The 17261-nt window shown below is 42.7% G+C and overlaps 1 protein-coding gene across 1 annotated transcript in view; it reads right to left on the reverse strand.

Moving 5' to 3' along the window:
* The window catches only part of LOC139470711 (H(+)/Cl(-) exchange transporter 6-like), a 93618-nt gene extending 76560 nt beyond the window's left edge, over positions 1-17058 (reverse strand). The window contains exons 1-10 of the mRNA XM_071252975.1: positions 16978-17058; positions 15797-15847; positions 14494-14562; positions 13743-13808; positions 13440-13506; positions 12727-12833; positions 9778-9904; positions 9513-9580; positions 4461-4522; positions 903-949 (exon numbers count right to left, since the gene is read on the reverse strand). Of these exons, the coding sequence (XP_071109076.1) occupies positions 903-949; positions 4461-4522; positions 9513-9580; positions 9778-9904; positions 12727-12833; positions 13440-13506; positions 13743-13808; positions 14494-14562; positions 15797-15847; positions 16978-17058 (745 nt within the window). The remainder of the gene's footprint in view (positions 1-902; positions 950-4460; positions 4523-9512; positions 9581-9777; positions 9905-12726; positions 12834-13439; positions 13507-13742; positions 13809-14493; positions 14563-15796; positions 15848-16977) is intronic.
* Positions 17059-17261: the final 203 nt, after the last annotated feature.

The following is a 17261-nucleotide window of genomic DNA, read 5'->3' on the forward strand; positions in this document are numbered from 1 at the left end:
TACATGCCACATCCTATTACCTACCACACCCTCCTACATGCCACATCCTATTACCTGCCACACACCCCTACATGCCACATCCTATTACCTGCCACACACCCCTACATGCCACACTCTATTACCTGTCACACTCTATACATGTCACACACCCTCCTACATGCCACACTCTATTACCTGTCACACTCTGTTACATGTCACACACCCCTTCATGCCACGCTCTATTACATGTCACACAACCCTACATGCCACACTCTATAACCTGTCACACTCTATTACATGTCACACACCCCTACATGCCACACCCTCCTACATGCCACACCCTCCTATATGCCACACCCTACTACCTGCCACACCCTATTACCTGCCATACCCTCCTACATGCCACACCCTTTTACCTACCACACCCTCCTACATGCCACATCCTATTACCTACCACACCCTCCTACATGCCACATCCTATTACCTGCCACACACCCCTACATGCCACATCCTATTACCTGCCACACACCCCTACATGCCACACTCTATTACCTGTCACACTCTATACATGTCACACACCCTCCTACATGCCACACTCTATTACCTGTCACGCTCTGTTACATGTCACACACCCCTTCATGCCACGCTCTATTACATGTCACACACCCCTACATGCCACACTCTATAACCTGTCATACTCTATTACATGTCACACACCCCTACATGCCACACCCTCCTACATGCCACACCCTCCTATATGCCACACCCTACTACCTGCCACACCCTATTACCTGCCACACCCTCCTACATGCCACACGATCTTTCCTGACACACTCTATCTGCCTCATCGTCCTACCTGTTACATATTCGAACATTCCACACCCTCCTGTTCGCCATACCCATCACATTTTATCCCGGCATACCTGCCACACCCGCCGCCGCTCCTCCCGATACAAAGTCCCTCTTGTCTCTGTAAAATTAATGATGTTGATGATGATGTGATTGAATGATTCATAAACATCTGAGTAACAATCGCAATATGGCTGATATAATGCCGATGCGACGTTAAGTTTTAATTCACTGGTACACTCACTCTAAGTAGCAGTACATATAAACTTCGTGTTGTGTTTTATCATGTTATGTATATCAGTGTATGTTTTTGTTTGCTAGAAAACAATAGAAAAAGTTGTACATAACATGGCCGCCCGACCTGGACGCTAACACTTAGAAACACCGTGAGAGCCTTGAAGATCCGGGCTAGACTAGGTCTTCAGCAGCCCATGCTTGTCGCAACAGGTGACAATGCTTGTTGTAACAGGCGATTAACGGGATCGGGTGGTCAGGGTCGCTGACTTGGTTGATGCATGTCATTGTATCCCAAATGCGTACATCGATGCTCATGATATCAATCACTGGATTGACTGGTCCAGACTCGATCATTTACAGACACCGCCAAATAGCTGCAGAGTACGGCGTTAAGCAACAAGGAAGCAAGGGAACACTTGCACACTGTATGTTTTGTGTGTCACTCCAGGTAATGAAAACACTTGGGGACACCGTGCACACTGTATCTAGGTCTGTTCTGTGTGTCACTCCAGGTAATGAAAACACTTGGGGACACGTGCACACTGTATCTAGGTCTGTTCTGTGTGTCACTCCAGGTAATGAAAACACTTGGGGACACCGTGCACACTGTATCTAGGTCTGTAAAGTGTGTCACTCCAGGTAATGAAAACACTTGGAGACACCGTGCACACTGTATCTGGGTCTGTAAAGTGTGTCACTCCAGGTAATGAAAACACTTGGGGACACTGTGCACACTGTATCTGGGTCTGTAAAGTGTGTCACTCCAGGTAATGAAAACACTTGGGGACACGTGCACACTGTATCTAGGTCTGTTCTGTGTGTCACTCCAGGTAATGAAAACACTTGGGGACACCGTGCACACTGTATCTAGGTCTGTAAAGTGTGTCACTCCAGGTAATGAAAACACTTGGGGACACCGTGCACACTGTATCTAGGTCTGTAAAGTGTGTCACTCCAGGTAATGAAAACACTTGGGGACACGTGCACACTGTATCTAGGTCTGTAAAGTGTGTCACTCCAGGTAATGAAAACACTTGGGGACACCGTGCACACTGTATCTAGGTCTGTTCTGTGTGTCACTCCAGGTAATGAAAACACTTGGGGACACCGTGCACACTGTATCTGGGTCTGTAAGGTGTGTCACTTTAGGTAATGAAATACACTTGGAGACACTGTGCACACTGTATCTAGGTCTGTTCTGTGTGTCACTCTAGGCAATGAAATACACTTGGGAACACGTGCACACTGTATCTAGGTCTGTGAAGTGTGTCACTTTAGGTAATGAAATACACTATGAGACACTGTGTACACTGTATCTAGGTCTGTGAAGTGTGTCACTTTAGGTAATGAAATACACTTGGAGACACCGTGCACACTGTATCTGGGTCTGTAAAGTGTGTCACTCCAGGTAATGAAAACACTTGGGGACACCGTGCACACTGTATCTGGGTCTGTAAAGTGTGTCACTCTAGGTAATGAAATACACTTGGGGACACCGTGCACACTGTATCTAGGTCTGTTCTGTGTGTCACTGTAGGTAATGAAATACACTTGGGGACACCGTGCACACTGTATCTAGGTCTGTAAAGTGTGTCACTCCAGGTAATGAAAACACTTGGGGACACCGTGCACACTGTATCTAGGTCTGTTCTGTGTGTCACTCCAGGTAATGAAAACACTTGGGGACACCGTGCACACTGTATCTGGGTCTGTAAGGTGTGTCACTTTAGGTAATGAAATACACTTGGAGACACTGTGCACACTGTATCTAGGTCTGTTCTGTGTGTCACTCTAGGCAATGAAATACACTTGGGAACACGTGCACACTGTATCTAGGTCTGTGAAGTGTGTCACTTTAGGTAATGAAATACACTATGAGACACTGTGTACACTGTATCTAGGTCTGTGAAGTGTGTCACTTTAGGTAATGAAATACACTTGGAGACACCGTGCACACTGTATCTGGGTCTGTAAAGTGTGTCACTCCAGGTAATGAAAACACTTGGGGACACCGTGCACACTGTATCTGGGTCTGTAAAGTGTGTCACTCCAGGTAATGAAATACACTTGGGGACACTGTGCACACTGTATCTGGGTCTGTAAAGTGTGTCACTCTAGGTAATGAAATACACTTAGGAACACGTGAACACTGTATCCATGTCTGTTCTGTGTGTCACTCTAGGTAATGAAATACACTTGGAGACACTGTGCACACTGTATCTGGGTCTGTGAAGTGTGTCACTTTAGGTAATGAAATACACTTGGGGACACTGTGCACACTGTATCTAGGTCTGTAAGGTGTGTCACTTTAGGTAATGAAATACACTTGGAGACACTGTGCACACTGTATCTAGGTCTGTTCTGTGTGTCACTCTAGGCAATGAAATACACTTGGGAACACGTGCACACTGTATCTAGGTCTGTGAAGTGTGTCACTTTAGGTAATGAAATACACTATGAGACACTGTGTACACTGTATCTAGGTCTGTGAAGTGTGTCACTTTAGGTAATGAAATACACTTGGAGACACCGTGCACACTGTATCTAGGTCTGTGAAGTGTGTCACTTTAGGTAATGAAATACACTTGGAGACACCGTGCACACTGTATCTAGGTCTGTGAAGTGTGTCACTCTAGGTAATGAAATACACTTGGAGACACGGTGCACACTGTATCTAGGCCTGTGAAGTTTGTCACTCTAGGTAGTGAAATACACTTAGGAACACGTGCACGGTGTCTGTATCTAGGTCTATGAAGTGTGTCACTTTAGGTAATGAAATACTTGGGGACACGTGCACACTGTATCTAGGTCTGTTCTGTGTGTCACTTTAGGTTAGAAATACACTTAGGAACACGTGAACACTGTATCCATGTCTGTTCTGTGTGTCACTCTAGGTAATGAAATACACTTGGAGACACTGTGCACACTGTATCTGGGTCTGTGAAGTGTGTCACTTTAGGTAATGAAATACACTTGGGGACACTGTGCACACTGTATCTAGGTCTGTGAAGTGTGTCACTTTAGGTAATGAAATACACTTGGGGACACTGTGCACACTGTATCTAGGTCTGTGAAGTGTGTCACTTTAGGTAATGAAATACACTTGGAGACACTGTTCACACTAGGTCTGTCGTGAGTCACTGTTGTTAAAGACTTGTGGGAAATCGTGTAAGCTTAGTGACATAGTTGTCTGAGTTATTCTTTATATTTCATGTTTAAGACGTATTTACAACCTGTACGAAATGTTCATGATCATGACAATGGTACTTTGTATCTTTACGATGATACCATCTGAAGAATGTTGTTGTTATCCCGTTTCACATTTCGTCACATTGTATCAACGTCATGTAACGTCAAACAGTTTGAACAATAAAGCCGTGAATCGTTTATCTTACCTATCCGTCCTGAAGAACGCATATTTTCTAATGTTGATCTTTCGAAATGCCAGACTCTGAAACTGAAGCCATAAGAAACATGTTGATGTATATTGATCACGTTAGATAGTCTTTGTATGGAAACTAATGTGTTTCAAGCACACGATTTGTAATAACGGTGTGTAACGACGAGTAATATAATTTTTATTCCAATAAATATTTAACATCATCTTATGCATTGTTGAAAACGGATATCACAAGTTTAAATGTGACGGATTAATACAAGATTCGGAAATGGTGCGTTTCTCCCATTGACTGCTGTTCTTTCCATGTACGACCTGACAATGAAGAAGGCAGGTTTCTCCGAGATCAAGGCTACGACACAATAAGATACAGATTCTAAAAAACATGTTCGAACCATAAATATCATCACAAATGAAACGCGTGCATTCAACAGAAACATGTAAGTCAGTTTTGGTCATGTGAGCACGAGAGACATTTGTTCTGGTTATTTGTTTGTTTGGTGTTTAACGTCGCATTTAGTAATATCCAAGCTGTATGACGACGGTCTGTAAATAATCGAATCTGGACCAGACAATCCAGTGATTGACATCATGAGCATCGATCTGCACGATTGGGATACGATGGCATGCATCATCCAGGTCTGCGAGCTGATTACGTTAATCGCCTCTTACGACAAGCATAGTCGCCTCCTTCGACGAGAATGGATTGTCCTATTCTCTACCCGGATCTTCCCGGGTCGCACAGACAAGACAAGTTTTGACATGGGACATGGACGATGTCCCATGGGACGATGTTTTTGAAATTATGGAGCGCTGCGATGAAACGATGGAGCGATGACTCGATGGGATGGACAGATTCTCAATAGGTTTAAATATATCTATGAAACATATTATATATATTTCACAAACATTCAAATTGATCGTCAAAAGACAGGTGTATATTCTCAATGTTAATATCTCAAGTGCGCGATCGGTAGTGATTCCCATACAGTATATCATAAGTTTGCTGTAAATATGTACGATAACGATTACACGCAATATGAACAAGACAAAAGATGAATTGTATTGTAATTATATCCGATTCAAATAAAAAAACCATGTTAAGTCAATCAATCAATCAATCAATCAATCAATCAATCAATCAATCAATCTTTATTGTATGAAAGGCCATTGGCCCATATACACATACAGATAAACAATATTATTTACAGCTGTACAGCGCATTTTATAATTATTTGATAACTAATATGATGCTTGACATATAATAAAGGTATTGTAATAACAGTGGTAATAACCACAGTGGCAGCAGTAGTAGTATAAAATACAAAAGGAATACAAAAGGAATGGAATGGAAATATGAAGTTTTACGTCGCAAAGGCTTTCAGCCATAACGCGACATTCAATAGAAAAGGATCTATCAGGAGGATCTATCAGAAATATACTCATCATGTCAGGACAATTTGACAATTTAAATTTATATGCATTTCTAGTAGAAACAAACAGACAAAAATGAAATGTAGATACTCCTGATCTAGATGCGAAAGTTTCAAAACAACTTATTATTTCTGGACATATCGGATTTACTAAGTAGTTTACTGCGCACTCGTAGACTTTGATAGATGTATTGTAATATCTTAGTTAATTTTTTACTAGAGATACCATTAAAAGATAATATTTTGTTCATGGAATAGTGGTTCTTAGTTATATTAGGCATATATTTCAATCTTAGGTTGTCGTAAATTGGACATATAAACAAAAAGTGTAATTCGTTTTCAATATGGTTTTCGCAGAATGGACAAAAACGCATATCCTTAGGAATAGAGGAGAAGCGACCCCTGTTGCACATCAAATCATTTAACCCTAGCCTAAGTTTAATAAATGTGTCTCTAATTTTTCTCTCTGTTATAGTATGCAGGTAAACCTCTGGTGTTAGACAATATTTAAAGGTTTTATAAACGTCGTAGCGTGTACTGTTATCTAGTGACGACCTCCAATTTTGAGTAAACATATCAATTGCTACCTGCTTAAAAGAGCTAAGAAAATACATTTTGTCTCCAACGCTTTGATTAAGCCAAACATATCCAAATCCGTGAGAGAAGAGTAAATGCTTAATGTTTGATGCCCAGGTTACGTAACCAACATTATCACGATAGACAAGCATTTCGTAGCATTTTTTTGGGATTCGTTCCCGCGACATCTCTGTTATTTTTATTAAGTCAATAACTGGAGGTCAAGTTTTCGTGAAATACGACTCTTCTTCGAGGCAGACGATGATTACTGCAAAAAGGCCTATTTCCCACATTAGTCATACGGGTTAAAACAACATATGGCATGGTAGACTGCACCAACAACTACCTTCGTAATACCCACAATTAAAGTGGAATGATCCAAGAAACACAAAATTACAACTTTCAATACTTTTAATAATCTTTTAATACTCCTCAGCATAGCATATATATTCATCATAGCACATATCATCATCAATGACCTATAATCTTATATGACATATATACATAAATAATCACATTAAGTAATTACTGTAAGTTAAATGATAATTCTACCATGAATTTCGAATTTACTCGATTCTAATTGGTCAATCAGAGGCTATTAAATCACAATAAACCCCATCTAAATTTAAACAGCTGGTTTGACGGCCGCATCACCGCGGAAGCTAATATTCATAGAATAGTACTATTTTCAGTCATTGTCGGTAGGCATATTTAAATCACTATATCTACAATTACAGGTTACAAAATGCACAGATGCGGTTACTACAATATTCAAAGGATGTGTGGCAATACATTTCGTGCAGAAAAACACGACAGAAATCTACAAGGGGAATGTATTTACGTTTTGGAGACAACAGAGAGCTTGACATTTTGGCGCTCTTCTATATACGACTGTGACGTCATATCTTTTGCGTCACAATGAGCGATATGACGTCATAATGGTGATGGATATTCAGAGCAGTGCTACCCCACCAAATATACAGAGCTGTGTTACCTCATCCGACATACAGAGCAGTGTTACCCACCCAATATTCAGAGCAGTGCTACCCCACCCAATATTCTGAGCAGTGCTACACCCAACCTCTTCACTCAAACTATCAAACTGATATGATCAGGAATCGGTGAACCAGGGGACGTTTGGCAACTATGCAACTTAATAGTGATAAATAAGTAATTCAAATATGACCGATTGTCAAAATTCCTACAAGCCAATGATTACATGTGTGCAAGGCGTGAATGATATGGTTACAGTGGACACGTGGTTTGGGTTATTTCGGTTATCACGACACTAGCCTAGGGTATTATCGGCACCTTCTTGAATGTTGGCGTTCAGGGACGTAGTTTGGGGGAAATAAAATGTAAGCAGTCACATTGCAGTACTTATTTTTCGTAAACTCCAATAACGCTTCAAACACGAGCCCAAGCAGGCCCATGCAGGCCCAAGCAGGCCCAAGCATATCTAAAACAGAGATATCACGCAATGTCCTCACCACGTTCTGAACATAACACATTTTAAGTATAAAACAGTTTGATTATTGTGATCAAACCAAGATATCCTCATAAAATATATTAAATAATAACCACTCTAAATTGTCCACAGGAACAGATTACATTTGGCGTTAAGGGCAAACCAGCTGTGAAAATTAAATGAATAGACTACTGAAAATCAGTAATAACACCAGGTGTTCGTGAAATGGGTAAAGGAAATGTAAAAAGCAAACAACAGCATCGAACCAATTCATCAACGACACTTGTGTCAGTGGGAGGCGGATCAACCTGTAAATTAACGACTGAGACCACACTGAAGTACATCTTTTTAATTATTTATTTTATTTTATGTTTCCGACGATTTCAAAGTGTAAGCACTCGCTTTTTTGTGATACGTGGTAGTTATGCCACTGGCGTAATGTACAATACCTCAATACATCATAGAACAAAATGTTTTCCTTGACTTAATATATTACGAACGAAAAACGTTGTAGGCGGAATTTCAGCAATAACTCGGAAGCAGAAAATGTCTTGAGGTCTTATCTGTCATACTGTCGAGAGAATTTGCTGTCGCCTCCCTTTCCAAACCACTCTTCATTAAAAAAAAGCACACGGAGTCTTCGCTTCATCGTTCCATTGCATCGCTCCGTCATATCGCGTTAACACACCATCATTTCGCATCATCGCTCCATCGCATCGCTTCACAGTTTAATCGCATCGCTTCATAGTTTCATCGCATTGTTCCATCGTTTCATCATATTGCCCTATCATCTAATCGCATCGATCCATCGTTTTATTGTATAGCTTCATCGTTTCATCGAATGCTCTATCATTTAATCGCATCGATTCATCGTTTTATTGCATAGATTCATCGTCTCATCGCATTAGTCAATCGTTTTCTCGCATCGCTGCATCGATTCATAGCAGTCTTTAAAACGGTCTTGAAGGGTTTTTGTGTAAACTATTTCTTTATCTGGATTTATTAAATGAAGGAATGAATGTGGTTTATTTTATCCAGGGCAGAATATGAATAGATGCTTTCGCTCAGGTAGTAACAGTGTCGTATAGGATTCAACAATAGCAGACCCAGGTGGCGTCCGCGAAACCGAAAAACTGGGTCGACGATTAGCCACTCCATCAGAGGAACAGAACCCAAGTAATGTCGCAGGAATCCAATAGAATCATCGCCAAACGTTAAAACTTAATTAAAATTCATATTAAGTTCTAAAGATTTGATGAACAGTGCATATTGGAACACAAACGTCAGATCCCAACAAACACGTTAAACACGTACACTGAACACACATTAGCAGGGGCTCCCCGCCTTAAGACACACGTCGATAGTTCAGGCGACCGATGTGTCTAAACAGTTATACATCAAATTGATACATTAGTTACTGTCTGGGATCTAATTTGTGGAGAATTAATCTTGACGTGGTTATTATTTACACGCAGTTTCAATGTTTTTGTTCATCTCGATTTGACAAGAAGTAATGCGGCTGTGATGTCTGAAACAAAGACCACTCCAGTGCGTGTCAGCAGGGTTGACCTACCTGTGGAACGCCAGCTCCTATGATGGCGCCGCTATGGATCATCGGGCCTTCTTTGCCAACAAACAAACCTGGAAGAAGAGACCGATAGAATCAGGAAACATCACTGGTCAGTGACTGTTTCGAGTCGTTCTTTCGTAACTAATGTATGTTGAACTATCAGGGGAACGTTGTATATCACGGTCTACGTGCGTATTCCGTCTGTCTGCGTCTGTGACAAATCTCACACCGTAAGGTACTGGTATTGGACTAGACGGGTGGAACGTACCTCCTGCTACACTGAAGAGGACTCCAATAGACTTGGCGAGAAGTGTGGCGAACCTTGCGACACGCGGGACCTTGATGCCATTCAGATAACACTTGATCTCAGGTATACCAGACCCCCCGGCGACGGGCTGAAACAGTGAGACAGCATTTGATCTCTGGGGTACTAGATTACCCCCACCCACCCCACCCCACTCCTGCAATGGGCACGTTTGTACACACAGCATCCCCATAATCTAAACATATTTTGAATTTTAACATGTTTAAACACAATTAATAATACCCTCCTAATGAATTATGTTTAGTGTTTAAACATGCTTAGAGCTTAGTGTAATCTTTGTCTCATTAGTTTACATTCTAAACATATTAAGATAAAGCGGATGTTGTGTTTACAGTGGTGTTCAGACTGTGAGACAACTGATGTCACAAACTGTGTTTAAATAGAACAGTCATACAAAACATGTATTCCGTTTGGGATTTAAACATATTCATAAACATCACTAAACATGTCTTGTATTTACATATACTGTAAACACATTTTACAGTGTAGGACAAACGTGTCCCCTGTATCTTGCTAGTGTACAATAGTTAGGGTACACATTCAGTGTATCTATACATTGGTGTATCAAGTGATCAACAACTGCGTACATTTGCAGGTAGAAATGAACACAAACAACACAGAAGGCAGGTGTACATGTCATAATGTGCATTTGTCTCTGAGTTCCCAGTGCTGTTTGAGCTGTGTGGAGTACTGGATCCCGGGAACGAGCGTTTTAAATCGGAGATTAAACAATAATCTGTATCTTGTTTTACATGATCACATCTTACACTTCACGATAAACACGATATACACATAAGTCAGTGAGTCGTTATAACAACGTCTCCCGGGAAAAATGTCATAAAATTATATGTCACGATTTAAGTGTAGCGTTTCACTTCTACTTTAACTTCTCCTAAATGTGTGCATATTTCTAGCGGCGTGTGTCTCCAGAGCAGGGAGGCATAGATGGCTGTTAATGGACAATTTTCAAAAGTAATTACTGTCAGTTATTGTTTTCTGGAAAGAGAGCACATAGTGACGACTAAATAGTACAAAAGAACAGAGAAACACGGCCTTGAAACATGTCAACTAAAAAAGGTGGACACGATTAATAAAACATGACGCATGGCTTCACGCTTCAGCGTCGTTTGTAAACATTATGTTCATAATGCAGTGTTGCAAAAATCTCTGTTTGCCTTTGATGATTTGGAAATTATCGTTCTGGGCTTTCAAGCAGTGTATTTTAAGGGTAATGACAATCAACAACAGCGCTTAACATCAGTCGGACACATCGTTGTGGGGACATAAAGAGTGACTGTGAGGGTGGATGTACACGGGTGACTGTGAGGGTGGATGTAAACGGGTGACTGTGAGGGTGGATGTACACGGGTGACTGTGAGGGTGGATGTAAACGGTGACTGTGAGGGTGGATGTACATGGGTGACTGTGAGGGTGGATGTAAACGGGTGACTGTGAGGGTGGATGTACATGGGAGATTATGGGGGTGGATGTACATGGGTGACTGTGAGGGGGGATGTATATGGCGACTGTGAGGGTGGATGTACACGATGACTGTGAGGGTAGATGTACACGGTGACTGTGAGGGTGGATGTATATGGAAGACTGTGAGGGTGGATGTACATGGGTGACTGTGAGGGTGGATGTACATGGGTGACTGTGAGGGTGGATGTAAACGGGTGACTGTAAGGGTGGATGTACACGGGAGACAGTGAGGGAGGGTGTACACGGGTGACTGTGAGGGTGGATGTACACGGGTGACTGTAAGGGTGGATGTAAACGGGTGACTGTAAGGGTGGATGTACACGGGAGACTGTGAGGGAGGGTGTACATGGGAGACTGTGAAGGTGGATGTACACGGGAGACTGTAAGGGTGGATGTACACGGGAGACTGTGAGGGAGGACGTACATGGGAGACTGTGAAGGTGGATGTACATAGGATACCTTGAGGGTGGATGTAAACGGTGACTGTGAGGGTGAATGTACACTGGTGACTGTGAGGGTGTATGTACACTGGTGACTGTGAGGGTGGATGTACACGGGTGACTGTGAGGGTGGATGTAAACGGTGACAGTGAGGGTGTATGTACACGGGTGACTGTGAGGGTGGATGTACACGGGTGACTGTGAGGGTGGATGTACACGGGTGACTGTGAGGGTGGATGTACACGGGTGACTGTGAGGGTGGATGTACACGGGTGACTGTGAGGGTGGATGTACACGGGTGACTGTGAGGGTGGATGTACACGGGTGACTGTGAGGGTGGATGTACATAGGATACTATGAGGGTGGATGTAAACGGTGACAGTGAGGGTGGATGTACATGGGAGACTGTGAGGGTGGATGTACACAGTGACTGTGAGGGTAGATAAACACTGTGACTGTGAGGGTAAATGTACACGGTGACTGTGAGGGTGGATGTACACGGTGACTGTGAGGCTGGATGTACACTGTGACTGTGAGGGTGGATGTACATGGGTGACTGTGAGGGTGGCTGTACACGGTGACTGTGAGGCTGGATGTCCATGGGAGACTGTGAGGGTGGATGGACACTGTGACTGTGAGGGTAGATGTACACTGTGACTGTGAGAGTAGATGTACACTGTGACAGTGAGGGTAGATGTACACGGTGACTGTGAGGCTGGATGTACATGGGAGACTGTGAGGGTGGATGTATATTGTGACTGTGAGGGTAGATATACACTGTGACTGTGAGGGTAGATGTACACTGTGACTGTGAGGGTAGATGTACACGGTGACTGTGAGGGTGGATGTACACTGGTGACTGCGATTGTAGATGTACACTGTGTGGATGTACATGCGTGACTGTAAGGGTGGATGTACCAGGGTAACTGTGAGGGTAGATGTACATGGGTGACTTTGAGGGTGCACCTACCTCATACACGGTCAGACAGGCGGCGATAATGACAAAGCCCACATTGAACATCAGCAGGAACAGCAGCGACTCCACTAGACACCCCTCTTTAGAACACTTCTGTATGGCTGGCATGTCAAGGCACAGAACGCTCCACACACCAACATGTGCTATAAAGGCAATCCAACGGCCGGTCAATGATATACTTGTCGGTCTGGGGTTTAACCTACTATTGAGCAACAAATTGCAGAGACCAGCTTATTTCTAAACATCCTTTACCTGACAAATATAGATACCGTGTGTGTACGGAACATATTAGATATGAGGAATACCTCATCAATGTCAGCCTGTGTGTCATGTGTTACGTGTTTGTATGGTATAACCACATATTCTATAATGACGTTCGGGTACGATAATACACCAATACAGACAGACAGCCTCCTAAGAGACTCTCTGCCCAAGTGTTCTCTAATCTCATCTGTGGGGGCCTAAGCCTCAATGTGACCATTCAGTAAGGGAGAACAACTTGCAAGGATAGCTCAATGGATATATTTCCATGTCATGAATGTGTCAGTTTGTTACGTTACACTGTGGGGTAAAAACCACGGACAAAGTAATGATAATACCCATGGCGATGTTGGTATTCGAACCCGGGAACTTGGCAGGACTACGACCACGAATTGCGGAGCCTGAGAGGTCGGTCACATAAACAGCCTCGTTTCAGTGAAGGATACATACATCGATAGTGTTGAACTTCCAGTGAGACAAGAGCTTGACAATGCTGTCTATATACAGGGCAACCTGAAAGTAGAAGTAGACACACTATGGGAAGTCCGGCATGACGTACAGGACACAGACAGGAAGGCTATATTATATTATATATGTTCCCCATGCTTCAGGCTTAGCTTCTCTGTCAGGGTCACTGACTTGCAATGTCTGCGCTTTATAAACACATACATTCCCATGATCACAGGAAATTGATGATTTGAGATACATCTTTTTCCATATTCCTGGCAACGCGGAGAATGCATACTCACCATTCCAGTCAAAAGTCCAACCAAAAACGTAATAATCCATTTTATAGCCTCGATCTTGTTGTCGGACTGAAAAAAATAACCCTCTATCTTGTTTTATCACATGTTTTATTTTATTTTAAACTGTGAAACCAACACTCCATATAAGCCCATATATGTATACATTCATACATCAGGACATTGTCAAGAGACAGGACCACTAGCTTAAGCTTAAGGTAAACAGATGGTAGTTTGACGTTAGGTGAGGAGAGGTGAATTTGGTTAAACGTCGCGGCCAAGATTACGTGTGTGTGTGTGTGTGTGTGTGTGTGTGTGTGTGTGTGTGTGTGTGTGTGTGTGTGTGTGTGTGTGTGTGTTTGTGTGTGTGTGTGTGTGTGTGTGTGTGTCTTCTTGTACTAGTCCGTATTAATACCGATTTTATAGTGCTAGCCCACTGAGATATCATGCCGCAGTTTGACACGAATACACGGTCTTAATGTCGAGCGCCAGGCATGGTATCAGCAAGTACCCACGTGGCCGGGGATCGAACTCCGGGCCTCCCGCTCTCCGGTTGGACGTTCTTCCACTGGACCACGGAGGCGGTCTTGACGTTAGGAACATAAACGCACACCACAGTCAATATTAATACTCTACTCTGTTTCAGATCTGTACATTTTAACACAAACATCAATAAAATGATCACTTCAGAGTCGTACATGAAAAAGTTACCATAACAGTCAGCGTATCGTCTGGAGTTAACGTGTGTGACACTCACGTGCTCTTGCTGTTGTCGTTTCAGGAGGAGCTCATAAGGTTCGTTGAAACATCTGTCGTAATCCAAACTCTGGAGGAAGACGGTAGATTAGAAACTGAGAGAGTATCAGATGTAAACACAAATAGCCGCACCATTATCTCGTAAGTACGCGGACGTCCTGGTTGGAACTGAGGAACAAGTTCTGTTTGTTTGTTGTTTAACGCCGAACCCAGCAATATTCCAGCTATATGGCGGCCGTCTGTAAATAATCGAGTTTGGACCAGACAATCCAGTGACTAACATTATAGGCATCGACCTACGCAATTGGGATACGATGACATGCATCAACCAAGTCAGCGATCCTGACCACCCGATCCCGTGAGTCGCCTCTTGCGACAAGTATAGTCGCCTTTAACGGCAAGCATGGGTTGCTGAAGACCTGTTCTCTCCCCGGATCTTCACGGGTGTCTGGGGGCTAAGAGTGAGCTGCTTGTAAGAGGGGCCTGATACAAAGTGGTCGGGAGTTCAACCTCGGTGGCTTGGTTGAATGCGTGTCTTTGACGGCGTAGGACGTTTATCATAATATCAGTGGTTTGTCTGGTCCAGACTCGATTCCATACAGGCAACGGCAATACGACTGAGTGCGGGGTTACACAACACACAATGAATCCCGTCACCTGACGCGAACTGTCACACTAGTCCTCCGAAGCGCACATACAATCATAACAGTTACACAAGCAGACTGATCTTCGAAGATCATCGCCGGACATCCTGAGTCAAAGGTCACCAGCGTGAATAACACACAGTGAGTAAGTTAGGTTTAACGTCGATTTGAACATATTTTCAGTTATATCACGTCGTGTGAGATTCACGTGGGAGGAAAGCCCGAAGTAATGCAGGCTTTAGACATCTACCACTTAGTTGGAAACCACGAGCACGAATATGATGCTGTCGAACCTAAAAACATATACGGGCGAACCGGTATTCGAACCCAGAATTATAGGTTTCTGGTGTGTGCAAGGGACGCACGTCTGCTCAGGGGGTCCTCAGATCGATCCCAATCGCGTAGATCGATGCTCAAGATGTCAATTACTGGATTATCTGGTCCAGACTCAATTATTCACAGACCGCCGTCATATAGCTGGTATATTGCTGAGTGCGGCGTTAAACAACAAACAATCAAACATACGACTGGGTCACCCATGCCCCCCACGCAGCCAAAGGTTGTAAGTGTTAAACATTAATGAAGAACACACCTGTCAATAAACGTGACCTTTGTCATCGACAAATTATATAGTTTTAACTGGAAAATAAACAAACTTACTTCAAAGTCCTTTGTCAGGAGGGTGGGCTGACGAGACGGCAACAGTGGGGTCTGTATAGACAGATAAGCGTTAATTGTGTGCATACATGTGGCTTATGTTATTCCACATGTACGCTTATACATGTGTACCGTTTCATATCAACTCTAACTATATCACACTAATGATAATCGTTTTGAAACACAAACACGTTAAAGCAGAGAAATAATTAATCTAAAGTGTCTTAATCACATTCCCGATTTTAGAAACAATATGAAATAATTTCGATTAGTGGGTTTGTATGTTTGTACGAAAAAATTATAACCGTGTGGGCTAAACCACATATTACAGCACATTAAACAAATTATTTCGAAGCACTCTTTCTAATATCGTTTATCGTTAAGTTACATAAAGATTACTGTTATTTTCTTGGGCGTAACGAGATAACAATAGGAGTTGTAAGCTGCCGTAATGCTTTTTTAGTGTTTACATTAGATTCCCTCTGTTACATTTAGCGACATGATTGCACCCAGTTCAAAGCGGATTCCATTTGAGCGTATTGTATTTGAATAAACTATTAAACGGTTCTATGCTTTTAGATAATTATTTTTACTATGATAAAGGCAATTCACTCTTTTCAGTTAATTATGTTGACATTACTCGATTATTTACAGACCGCCGTCATATCGCTGGCACACTGCTAAGTGTGGCGTTGAACAATAGAACGAACAAAAGAACATTTCACACCTAATCAATGCCCTAAAAACCAAGCAGACATCTAAGTGCACTCGTTTCCCCATATGTCCAGGGTGCCGTTGTACAAAGCGATCTTAGCACTAAGGTGATCGTAACTCCAATACCTTATCATAGACAACGGCCATCAGGCAGGATTTTTATACAGTAAAGATAATTCCAATCTATGTCTGCAACAACGGAAATAATCATGAAACATAGCCTCGGAAGACTTTGCTACCCACAAGTTTGTAATCTCGGTTTTAATTAATATAAATCAGCTATGGTTATGATATCAGTGTTCATTGACGACAGATGCAGACGACATCCTACCAAGTAGGTCAGAAGTCAAGGGGGCGTGCCGTTTGGGTGCTGGCATAACTCGATACTTCATGGATTGACGGTGAAAACACACAGGACTAACAAGGTGAAACAGTGGGTGTTGGAGTCAGTGACAGTGAGAGTAACATACCCTCTCCTCAGTGTCGCCCGTGCCACTCTCAGCAGTCCGCAGTCGATCCCTCGCGCCGACGGGCCAACTAGTGGAAGCCATTTTGATGACCTTAACCTATGACATGGCGGTAGATTTGATCAGGTGGGCGTGACAGCATTGTCGATCCACGTGCTGTATCGGTATCAACTGCGAATGCGATAGCGCCAGCCAGCTACCGTCGTGTAAATCAGTGGTAAAGTACACAACCACTACTACAGAAATTATACAAAATCACTGATATAGTCACCATGGTAATTACAATC

The sequence above is a fragment of the Haliotis cracherodii genome, unplaced genomic scaffold (assembly GCF_022045235.1).
Source record: "Haliotis cracherodii isolate W230 unplaced genomic scaffold, xgHalCrac1.p SCAF_21, whole genome shotgun sequence".
Taxonomy (NCBI): domain Eukaryota; kingdom Metazoa; phylum Mollusca; class Gastropoda; order Lepetellida; family Haliotidae; genus Haliotis; species Haliotis cracherodii.